This window comes from Bos javanicus, chromosome 5, assembly GCF_032452875.1.
Source record: "Bos javanicus breed banteng chromosome 5, ARS-OSU_banteng_1.0, whole genome shotgun sequence".
NCBI classification, from domain to species: domain Eukaryota; kingdom Metazoa; phylum Chordata; class Mammalia; order Artiodactyla; family Bovidae; genus Bos; species Bos javanicus.
In genome coordinates this window covers 38,907,314-38,920,048 of record NC_083872.1, presented here as the reverse complement: position 1 = coordinate 38,920,048, position 12,735 = coordinate 38,907,314, and the positions used below count along the sequence as shown (strand labels likewise).

The 12,735-nt window shown below is 40.9% G+C and overlaps 1 protein-coding gene across 5 annotated transcripts in view; it reads right to left on the bottom strand.

The window, feature by feature from the left end:
• The window catches only part of YAF2 (YY1 associated factor 2), a 75,574-nt gene extending 68,444 nt beyond the window's left edge, over positions 1 to 7,130 (bottom strand). For 3 of the 5 annotated variants that reach the window (XR_009736414.1, XR_009736413.1, XR_009736415.1), the window contains exons 1-3: positions 6,908 to 7,116; positions 6,358 to 6,483; positions 4,441 to 4,819 (exon numbers count right to left, since the gene is read on the bottom strand). Coding sequence is in view for 2 of the 5 variants with exons in the window: in XM_061416431.1 (XP_061272415.1) it covers positions 6,358 to 6,483; positions 6,908 to 6,933 (152 nt within the window). In the remaining 3 variants the exon portion in view is untranslated. Of the gene's footprint in view, positions 1 to 4,440; positions 4,820 to 6,357; positions 6,484 to 6,907 lie in introns of all 5 variants that reach the window. The other 2 variants (XM_061416431.1, XM_061416432.1) reach the window with 2 other exon arrangements.
• Positions 7,131 to 12,735: the final 5,605 nt, after the last annotated feature.

Sequence of the window (12,735 nt, the reverse complement as noted above, 5' to 3'; positions counted from 1 at the left end):
TTATTCAGCAGTCACTAGAAAGATCTCAATTTTTTTTTTTAATACAGAGCAATCAAAATAATCCCACAGGTGTCAAAAAAGTGCTGAAGGTAGTAACATTAGCAGTGTTCTGGAGAAGAAATCCATTTGTCCAATAACTCATGAGAGAAATGATAACTGGCTTCTTAACTCTAACAACAAAAACTGTAAAAAGGACAGATTTGAGAAAAAGCCAAAAGAAGACCGGACATGAGGGAGGATGATGAATTGAAATCAAAGTTGAGACAATGAAATTCCATAAAGCTTATGTCCCATACAAAATAAGGAATAGAGAGAAGTCAATTTGGGGTAAGCAGAAGTTAATTTCAAAATGTATTAGGAAAACTAAGAAAAAGGAGTGTTAGAGATGTCAAGGAAGGGGAACTTAAATTTTTAGGAAAGGCTGCCAACATCAAATACTGCTGAGGTGTCATGAAAAAGACTTGAGAATTAGGCTTCTGAGTTTAACACTAGGTCACTAGGGGTCACTAGGTTATATCTGAGAGCTGTCACTTAACTAAGGACAAAAGAAAAGGAAAGAATGCTTAATGAAGGACATCTACCGCATACAGAAACCCAAGGTAGTAAAACTCTACGCCAGCAGTGCATAAATATTTTGGTCCCAGGATCTCATTATATTCTCAAAAGCTAAGAGCTTTTGTTTATCTAGCTCTTATCTAAACCAAGAAATAAATTACTACACTGAAAATAAAAACAGAAAAATTTATATATTACTTCATTTTAAAATATTTTAATATATTTTTATGAAAAAAAACTGTATTTTCCAAAACAAATATAACTTTGTGTACTTGTGTATTTTTAATGTACTCAACTATTCAGCTTAACATAAGACATCTGGATTGTCATAATGCCTCTTGCATTCAATTTTGTGCAATGTGTTTTTTTAAGAATATGAAGAAAATCTTGACTCCCACAAATTTGTAGTTGAGAAAGGGCGGCATATTTTAATAGCCTTTTCAGATAATTGTGGATATTCTTCGATACGTACATAAAAACACAAAAAGGAGTTGTTTCTCAAAGGTTAGTTGCATATGAAATCTGGAACCACATCAGGGAAGTTTTCACAGGGTTCCCTTAAAATCCACTGGTTCTTTTATACTTTGAATGGATTATCTATGTATGGTTTTATAACATAATACACTGGTAATTGGGAAATACTGGTTTACTGAGTTATACAAATCTTCCAAATGATAACAAACTTTATGATAAAGTATCAGAAATTATATTTGTTGATATAACCATCCAATCTCATCTTTAAAGTACTAGGAAGCTCTTAAACTCAATATAGAGGTTACAAGTTTTCAAAAATTTTCACTTGAAAGCTCAGTTTTCTTCACTGGCAACAAATACCATCAATTGTTTTCCTTGAAGTGACAGACTATGTTCATTTTTGAGAAAATATCTAATGAGTATCCAAGTCTGAATAACCACAGTTTGCTAGGTATTCTCTCAAATAAAAACAATATTCTATCAAAAAAGCTAGTTCTGCTCAAAACTCAAACAACTACAAAAATGCTTTCCCGTGAATCAACCACATGATTTTGGTATGCAGCAGGAATGCCTTACTTGTACTTCCCAGTTCATCAGACAGAACATTTTAAAAGACACGAGACTTTCTAAAATTAATCATTTTCATTGCTTCATGAAGGATATTCTAAAGTGAAACTAGCATGATTTTTACAACATGTGCATGGTGGTGAAATTACGACGAATACAGCAATGTGGTGCCACTGAAGAGCTAGCAGGTTTGGGGTTTTTTTTATAATTTTATTTATTTATTCTTGGCTGTGCTGGGTCTTCACTGCTGTACAGGCTTTTCTCTAGTTGTGGCAAGCAGGGGCCTCTCACGGTGGTGGCGCCTCTTGTGGTGGCTCCTGGGCTCTAGAGAGCTCTAGTACTCAGTAGTTGTGGCATATGGGTTTAGTTGTTCCGAGACACGTGGAATCTTCCCAAATCAGTGACTGAACCCGCGTCTCCTAAACTGGCAGGCGGATTCTTATTCACCGAGCCACCAGCAAAGCCCCAAGCCAACAACGTTACCCAGCATTAACTCTGTACCACCACCTCAAGTGTCAACACAGTGAAAAAGGCAAGTAACATCTTAGAATGATTATGAAAATTGTTTGGAGTTTACAGACTCCCTAAGAAGTCTTTAGGGACTCTTGGTTCACACTTTGAAAACCATTACTATCCAAACACTAATCACTTTTTAAAATTTCTCTGTAAACAAAGAACCGTGTGGCTACTCTAACCCAAGATACAAAGAACCGTGTGGCTACTCTAACCCAAGATGTAGAGAAAATAAGCCAACCTCTTAAAATCAGAAGTCTATGAACAATATAACTGTGTGGTGGGAAAGGTTCCTCAGGTAAGGGAGGCTCACAACTCTGCATTTCTGAAAAACACACTGCCTGAGATGGTCCTCAGTGTTTTTCTCCACATTCTCACACAAGAGTCTAGATGAAATCTGTGCCAAGCCTCAAATTAGAAGACAGAAAGCAAGCATGACAACAATGACACTGAAAAGATTTTTATCAGATGATAACTGGTTTAAGGTTTCTTCAAAAAAATGTGAATTTTATCATTTACTTCCATTTTATAGAAACTAAATCACTCTTTTTACCAACAGTCAAATCCTAACCATAATGCTGTATTTAATTATAAACACTGTTTTTTTAAATAAGAAAATTTCACCTCTTCTGCTTACACATTAAGAATTACTAATACGACCTCATGTATAGAATTGGGTACAATTCAAAGTGTTTCTGAACTGACAGCAAATCATAAAGTTTTATAGAAGAAACAAGTATCTATTTTGTTCACCACTGTAAGTCAAGTACCTAGCTCAACCCCAGGACAAAATAAGATGTTCAGTAAACATTGCTGAATGTTGAAGTGGTTAAAAATAAGAATTCATGGTCAAACTCCTAGTATAACACCTAGTGCTCTTGCTAATACATGAAACCTTTCTCATCATTCTTGTAACATCTCTGAGAAACCCAATGGAACTAATACAATTTACCCTCAGAAAATACAACACTACCTATTATACTCGAAATTACATTTGAAAGCCTGCTCTGGGCTAGGTGTTTTTAAGTATTCATTTAGATCACAGTTCAAAACCAAATAGCTCTATCAACTTTCATTTTCAAATATCTACAATCTGAATTAAGCATTAATTTCCATTCCTATATGAAGTGACAATAAGATACCACTCTAACTCAACATATTGATTGTACTACCTCACACACGCTATGCTACTTCTTTTTCTCTGATAATTCAGAATTGTTCTTGATTTTTTAAAGTTTCTTAGACTTATATCTGAGACACTATTGCCTTAAAAGAATGAAATATAAAGATAAAGGAAAATGTGTAGCACTTTTAATAGTAATTGTCACTGTAACTTCTTGGATTTTTCCTGTCAGACTGACATTTGTCATTGATTTTCTTACAAAAGCACAATGTATAAAACTTTCAGTACTGGAACTATCTAGTTATTTAGAGTTTAGATTTTTTTTTAAAAATTAATCAAATTTAAACTAACTAAGGCCAGCAAGTACAAAATTGCAATTCAATTGGGGAAATGGCATACATTTAAAGAAGCTAACAATTTAGGAATTGAAGTTACTTCAAATCACATTTCATCTTAAAACTCTGCTATGAATACAACCCCATTTTATTTCATACAGCTACTCTGCAAAAAAACATGACTTACCAGGGATATTGTCAAAGGAAAAGATCTTCTGTTGCAATATAAAAGGATTTGAACTAGATATCCTTTAAACAAAAAAGACTTGCCAGAAAGACTTTAAAGGGAGACCACAGACTCCATCTTCTCTGGAGGTTTAAAAAGAAGTTTTTCAAATGTCTGGGATTGGCTTAGACATGGCCTCACATTTGGCAACTAAGACAGAATCAGTTCAAAGATCAGTCTGACCCAAGGGACTGAAGTCCCGTCTGTCAGTCTCACAAACAAGTCATTAGCAAACTGCCTCCTTCTGCTTTGCAGCTATCCAGTCCCTGCCTTGGTAATCGCCAACCTCATTCTTGAAATTACCCTAACTGCTAATTAACATGTCAGTCATAGAGAATTATTTCTTCCAACTACTGAAACTTCTGCTCCTGAGTATTATATAGTCCTTTAATTCTGTATTTCTAACACCACCAGAGAAGCAAATATTTTGTGGTGCAATCAATATCTGCCCTATTAACAATGCCCTGTTCCATTGTTCTCTCCAAACATGGATTCCACTCTGCATTTCAGAAACAGTGGGAGAAAAGTAACAAATAACAGAGAAATTAGAGCTCTTAGGTTTAACTTAGGGCCAAAATCAAAAGAGAAGAGACAAATTCAGAGAGAGGAAGGAAGAAGCTGAGAGGGTCGTAGTGTAGAACACTTACTTTTAGGAACAGAGTGTCCCTTAGACTTCTGGTGAGTTGCCCAGAGCCTCTTCAGTTTCAATCCAAATGACAATGCTTCTCTGAGTCCTTCTCAAGAAATGTTTCCACCACTAAAAATTGGATCTATAAGAGCTCAGATGTACTGGTAAAAAATGTCAGGGGCCCCCAACGTGGGCCTCAAACCTCTTTTAAACTAGGCCCACTTCTCTGTCCCGGGCCAACTCCCCTGTGCACTATATTCCTTCTTCTTCCAGGTGCCAGGTATTCAGCCTGTTTCTTCTCTTCTGAGCTGCCACCACCTACTCTATTTCTCAGGGTTCCTCTAACCCCAAGACTGGCTGTGGAGTAGGACACCAGCTTCCCCCCTTCCTTGCTGTCCCTGCAAATAAACATATAGGCTCTTCTAGTTTCAGTATTTTTCTAATGGCTACAAGAACATAGAAATGGAACAACAAAAAGCAACAATACTGTACCAGAGGTTAAGATTATAACTGTCTCCACATTAAAGTTCCTGCCTTTTCTTAACATTGCTTATTGAGCATTTAAAACAGTACAAAGTACTGCATAGATAAACAAATATAATCTAAACCAAATCAAACCTTATATAAACTAAAAGATACTTTGCTTTTCAAAATACTTAAATCACGGGTCCAAAAATAGCTACCACATTCATTTCAGCAAATGGTGCTTTTTCCTTTTTCGTATGTTGTTACATTCCCTTGAATTTAGTAGTTGTTCGAAAGTTTGCTTTTTAAAAGATATCAGGAAAATAATTTAACAATTTATTGAATTTAATGAGACCATACAAACAAAATATTATGGTTTACAAAAAGACAAGTATGTCAAAAGCAGCTAGCTTCAATAAGCAAATCTTAAAATTTCAAGTTTTTATAACCATTTATGTCTTTACATTTAAAATTTAATTAGAATCAAGATATCTCGTTTTTAGAATCATAACTTCTACTGAATATATTCCCCCAAGGTTAATATCATATAGCCCTTTTCAAAAGCAACAGTATATTGCATTCGTATACTCATGATAATTCACTTTCCAAGAAACTTTAATCAAAAATATATGCCCTCTAAATATCAGGCCACAAATCACAGCAACCAAGTGCTGGCAGTTCAAGAATGTCACTGACTTTGAATCTCCTGAATGATCGTCTTTATCCACTTAGTACACCTAAGTGGTTTTTTAAAAGACTGTTATCATACTGTAAGCTGACAATGAAATAAAGACTGAAAATAGGCAGAGATCATTTTATCTCATTTGTATAGTAAAATAAATTGCCATTTAATCAAACTAAAGATATTCAGATACTTTCAGGAAAAATGTGTCCCTGTGACTTGGGCTCACCTCCAACTATTTATAAAACATTAAAGAACTGAGATTTAAAACACTACACAAATCCCTGATTTGACCTTTCCAGAGTCTATATTAAAAAAGGAAGCTTAATCTATTGTGTATTCTCTAATCAGATACTTTTTTTGAGGAACGAAATTAAATTACATCGTTTGCTCCTAAAGAGGTTTTCATGATTTTTCTGATTCCTACACACTATCACAACAATGCAGCCAACGTTATTTCATCCAGAGAATGTGGTGCGGATGGGGGGGGGGGGTGGGGGTGGCATTACATCCAGCGACACAAATTAATCGCGGCAGAGCTAATGCCTCCCTTAAATAATTTAGTCTCTCTTGGCAGCAAAAAACATTACAGCCTCTTCAATTACCCTCACCGCAAAGCATCGCTCGGGTCGTGATCAATCTGACCCAGTTCCTATCGCGGCCACCACCTCAGTCTCGCCTCGGCCCGCCGGGTCTGCCAATATCCTGGGAGGGGGCGGCGGCCGCAGGGGCGTCCTCGGCGCCGAGACCCCGGGGGCTGGCGGCGCGCGGGGCAGGCCCGGGACTCACCGGGTGGAGGTGCCCTTCCGCACATCGCACATCATGCACTTGAAGGCCTCGGCGCTGTTCCGGAAGGTGCAGACGCTACAGTCCCAGTAACCCTCATCCGAGGACGGCTTCGGCTGCCGCTTCGGCCTGCAGGACATAACCCGGACACGACGCGGCGCGGGGTCACCAGCGGGCCGCGCCCGGGCCCCGCAGCCGCCCCCGCCCCGCCCCCAGCCCCAGTGCCGCGACCCCCGCCCCGCCGGTCCCCGGCGCGCCAGGCTCTCGCTCGGAGGGGGAGGGGAGTCAGGAAGGCGGGGGCGCGAGCACGGCCGCAGCAGTAGCCGCCGCCGCTGGACACCCAGGGCTGCCGCTGGACACCCGGGGCCGCCGCCATCGCGGCTCCATTGTGGGGCGGCCGGCGCCGGCCCTTCACGCGGCAGCGCTCGCACAGCGCGGCACCGCCCCCGTTCTCGTCCCGCTGCCCCGGCGGCGAGCGAGGCGGCCGCCCGAAGCCCGGCGCAAGGGCCCCGCCGCCTGCACAGTCCGGGCCCCGGGGCCCGGGCGCTGTTACCTGGTGGGGCTCTTCTTGTCTCCCATGACTTGGCTACAAACGCACGCCGAGAGTCGCCGCCGCAGCCGCTCTGTTTGTCAATAAGGAGGATAATAAGCCGGGCGGAAGCGGGCGGGGGAGGAGGAAGGGAGGGGGTGGGGAAGGCCGCACCGCCGAGCTCCGGAGCCGCCGCCGGATCCCACGCAGCCTCCAGCTGTCGGGGAAACTCCTGCCTGGGCCACGTGACCCGCGCCAGCCAACCAGCGGCCGCGCCGGAGACTTCAAACGCGGCCAGCGCGGCCCAGCACTCGCGGGGAGTTCGCTGGCGGCGGCATAGGGGTGGCCGCCGCAGCCTCCAACGCCGTCGCCACCTCTCTGCCCCGAGCCGCCTGCTTCCCTTGGGCGTCCCCCGAGCCGCTCTGTCGAGGTTATCTTGTGCCATCCCGCCGGAAGCCTGGGCCGAGGTGGGCCGGCGTTCGGAGGTCATCTCAGCTCCGGACCAGAGAGCGTGGCCGCGGTCTCCAGGTAGAACCGCTTTCCGGGCCAGGCGCGTCTCGGCGCGTCTGCCCAGCCCGAAGGATCCCCGGGGACAGGCGGGAGCCAGTGAGCGCCATTGCTAGGTGCTTTGAGCCACTTGGTTTTGTGCACACGAATGCTCTACCAAGTAAGGATTGTTGCCCTTACTCCGGAGGAAAAGAAACTGAGGCTCCGGAGAGGTTAGGTGATTTCCTCTATATTACATAATTAGAAAAGGATAAAGCTAGGACTCTAACCCTGGTTTAATTGCAGATGCGCTCTTCTCGACTCCGAGGCCTCTACAGTAACTGCTTCAAAAAAAAAAAAAAAACAATGAAGAAAACACTCATAAGACCTTTTTTCTTCTTTTTAAATAACGAGCTTGATATGCCCTGAACGTTGTTAAGGAAAGAACACTTTCAGAGGGTGGGATGAATGGAGAGAGTAGCATGGAAACATACGCACTAACATCTGTAAAATAGAGACCCAGTGGGAATTTGCTGTATGACTCAGGGAACTCAAACCGGGGGTCTGTGACAACCCAGGAGGGTGGCGTGGGTGGAGTGGAAGGAGAGAGGGAGGCTCAAGAAGGAGGGGACATATGTATACCTGTGGCTGATCCATGTTGATGTATGGCAGAAACCAACACAATATTGTAACTATCCTTCAATTAATAATAAATCAAAAAAAAAAGAACACTGTCCTCCCAGGTCTGATTTTACTTCAACGTACTGGATGCCCTCCTGGACTCTGGCAGTTGCCATCCAACTAGTCTCTGAGCTTCAGCCCCACCTCCTCAATCTATTCAGTAATTCACAACCAGATTAAAAATAAAATTCTGGTAACATTGTGTCACCTCGCTGATCAAGAACTTTGCTTAGGCTCTCAGACTTGGCCTAATTAAAAAAAAACAAACACTCTTTAGCACTATGTGCAGGCACTTTGTAAATCTCTTTACACAAATTCGTCTTTTAAAGGTCTGGAAATTTACACATTTGTGACTATGCAAATATTCTCATCAACTAGCCTAACTACATTTGAAAGACAAGGAATTTAGGGACCAGGTTAAATGTTTTCTTTAATGAACTGGCCAGGTTAGAGCTCAAATATCCTGTCAGTCTTTCACCAAGTCATGTTTTCTTTCTTTTCTTTTTCAATTGAAGTATAGTTGACTAACAGTATCAATTTCAGGCTGCAGCATAGTGATTCAATATTGTTACAGATTATACTCTATAAATTGTTACAAGATAATGGTTATAATTTGGGGTACTATACAATATATCTTTGTTGCTTATCTATTTTATACATATTAGTTTGTTAATCCCTAATTTGCCCCTCCCTGCTTCCCTCTCCCCTTAGGTAACCACAAGTTTATTTTTTGTGTGTCTGTTACTTTTTGGTTAACCAAATGAGGTTTACAGTTTACAGCCATTTCTGAACTTATTGCACCACCTGTATTTTTGGCAAGCATCGCTTAAAATTCCCACCTCGATGCAGAAACCCAGGAACTATGAGGAAGGCACACAAGAGATCTAAGGCCTAGTCTTCAATCTCTTGGTAATACAATGGGTAGATTTAGGTAAGTCACTTCCTTTTTTCCCCTCTGTGAAATAAAGGGGTTAAAATTATTATCTCAATTCAGGTTCCTTCAGCTCTAAGGTATTGTCATTTTTTAAGTTCCTCAACTGGATGGATTATCAATGAGCTTAACAAAAACTAGCCTACTTGCAAAAGATGGCAAGATGGCAACAAAGTATTTTTAAATCAAAAGAAAAGCAAATGGAGCAAAAAATCCCCAGTGCTGCAAATCACCATTTTGCTAGAATATAGCATCCACCACTATGAAACAGTACTTCCCCCGGTGGCTCAAACGGTAAAGAATCTTCCTGCAATGCAAGAGACCTGGATTCAATCCCTGGATCGGGAAGATCACCTGAGAAAGGCATGGCAACTCACTCCAGTGTTCTTGCATGGAGAATCCCATGGACAGAGGAACCTGGCAGGCCACAATCCATGGGGTCGCAAAGAGCTGGACACGACTGAACCACTCACACACACACTATGAAATAAACTTCATCTCTGATTCATAAACTCAAGTGTAGGAACATTTATTTATTGTCTTTATCATTGCATCTAGGATAGTCTGACACGTAGTAGGCAGTCATAAATATTCTCAGAACAAATACATTCACCTGTGTCACAATTCTACAATGAGGTATTTTTTCATACCAAGACTTATAGCCTGTTATGCTGAAATTTACAGCAGCCCTTCAAACTGTACTTTACAACTTTGCCAAGCAGTCCTTATAAAATAACCAGAAATTCATTTTCTGGGGAGGACCAAATTGTTGAAGTTTACTAATGATATACCTTTTTAAAATTAAAGTGATCCCTGGATTCCCTGGTGGTCCAGTGATTAGGACTCCATGCTTCCACTGCAGGCGGCCCAGGTTCAATCCCTGCTCAAAGAACTAAGATTCCGAAAGCCACATGGCACAGCCAAAAAATTAAAATATCCCTGGATCATTGATATAATAATATTAATTTCCATTCTGTTATGCTTCCGAGAATGGTGAAGACTGGAGAAGTTACTGAAACTCTGTGTGGGATCCTGCACACAGGATTCTGTTCTCTGCGGAGGTGGATAAAAAAGATTGAGTGCACTGGCTTTCGATCAGAAACTTGACCTTGGATCCCAGAGCCCCCAGGATGTTCTGATGAATTTTGAGCTTATACCATAAGACAAGCATAACAATGACAATACAAAATATGTATTAAGGTTTTGTATATAGTTATTAGGCAACAGGAGCTAATAACTGAAATGAATGCCATCTTGCTTATCAACTGGAATTTGAGGGAAAAAATTGTATAAATTAGGCAGAAATAAGCTAGAAACCCTTCCCGAAAGAACTCAAAGTATAACAATAATAAGCTACAACTGTAAAACCAATCATACTTTAAAAGGTTGAAACCAGAAGGGAAAGAGACACGTGTACCCCAATGTTCATCGCAGCACTGTTTATAATAGCCAGGACATGGAAGCAACCTAGATGCCCATCAGCAGATGAATGGAAAAGAAAGCTGTGGTACATATACACAATGGAGTATTACTCAGCCATTAAAAAGAATACATTTGAATCAGTTCTAATGAGATGGATGAAACTGGAACCTATTATACAGAGTGAAGTAAGCCAGAAAGGAAAACACCAATACAGTATACTAACGCACATATATGGACTTTAGAAAGATGGTAACAATAACCCTGTGTACGAGACAGCAAAAGAGACACTGATGTATAGATCAGTCTTATGGACTCTGTGGGAGAGGGAGAGGGTGGGGAGATTTGGGAGAATGGCATTGAAACCTGTATAATATCATGTATGAAACGAGTCGCCAGTCCAGGTTTGATGCATGATACTGGATGCTTGGGGCTGGTGCACTGGGACGACCCAGAGGGATGGTATGGGGAGGGAGGAGGGAGGAGGGTTCAGGATGGGGAACACAGGTATACCTGTGGCGGATTCATTTCAATATTTGGCAAAACTAATACAATATTGTAAAGTTTAAAAATAAAATAAAATTTAAAACTTTTGAATTAAACAAATAAATGATGTGTAAAACTCAAAAAAAAAAAAAAGGTTGATAGGTTTTTGTTTAGTTGTTGGTGTTTTTTTGGTATTTTGTTGGTTATAAAAATTATATGTTATCAGTTGTATTAGCTTCTAGGGTGCCAAGACAAAATACCACAGACTAGGTGGCTTCAGCAGCAGAAATGTATCTTTTCACAATTCTGGAGGCTGGAAGTCCCGGTGTCAGCAAGGTTGGTTTCTTCTGAGGTCTCTCTCCTTGGCTTTCAGATGGCTGCCTTCTCTCTGTTTCTTCATGTGATCTTCCCTCTGTGTATGTGTCCTAACCTTGTCTTCTTGTAAGGACACCAGTTATATTGGAATAGGGCCTAAACTAAGGACCTCGTTTTATCTTAATTACCTCTTTGAAGACCCTGTCTTCAAAAACAGTCACATTCTGAGGTACTAGGAGTACTTCAATGTGAATGGCAGAGGTGGGGGCAGAATTCACCCCATAACACCAGTGAAAAAGTTCAGCAAAGATTTTTTTAATTAACATATCCAGCACATTCTTGTAACACTGCTGGTACAGCCTCACAATCCTCATCTGAAACCCTTAAAGCCTGGATATGTTTCATAAATAATATATTTGGGATTTTCAAAAGTATGTTCCAAATACTGCATAATTACCTAATACTCCACGTGAGTTCTGAAGCAGTAACCTATAATCAGATGCATTAATGTTTCTGCAAAACATAAATATTCACACTAAGTGGGAAAATAAAGTCTATAAGTTACCTCACATCAGTTCTACTCAGGTTTTACTGCTGAATGATTACAGATCAGGCAAAATGTGAAAATGCTCTCAATTTTCAATGCTTTTTGATTACAGAATTGTGGACAAAGGAATGTGGATCTGTAAGAATTTGCAGATGAATTCAGATTGAAAAGGTGACTCAGTCTTTCATTCCTAAATGCTCAGTGGTCCTGCCTTGATTTGGTTGCTGAAATTTGCATTAAATTTTACTTTTGGACATTGAAGTACTAAGAGGTGAACTCAATAGCATTCTCGGTTGAAGACATAGTCCTTCCTACCCTCACAGTGTTCCAGCAATACAACTTTCCCTTCATAATCAGGATCCATCTCTCCATCCAAAAAAAGCTAATCTGCTGGTTCAGAAGCATGGAGAGCACTGAACATCCATTCTGGCAGTTTCATCTTCCAGTCCAGTAAAAGAACGATTGTTGTGGTCCCTGATAGAAGCATTCCTATCCCAAGAATCAAGATCTCCAGATCTTTAGAGTTTGATGTTAGGGGGATGAAAAGCAGAAACTCTGCAATCAGGATTTTAGGTATAATAGTGAGAAGAGCCACTCCCACTTCCATCCTTTTTATTCCACTCTTTAGTCCGGCTATGGGAAGGACTGTACCACGTCCTGGGCTCCGATTCAGAGCATGTGCTGCATTTTAAGATGTAAGATGTGGATAATAAAAGATGGGAGATAAACCACATTTTGGATGTTGTCTTCAAACTGATTGAATCTTGAGTAAGCCACTCCACTGTTCTGTCAGGCCAGGTACTTAATCAGAACCAGTGTTGTACAGAATAGGATGAAAATGAGTAAGACGTTTTATGAGTCCATGGATGGTGATGCCAGCAAAAGCAGGTAGGGCAAATCTATAATATGTATGTGTGTGTCTGTATGTATAACCCAGTGAAAAAATTTCTGTCCTCTTCCATGAGGGAAGTAGTCCAGTGTACTCAA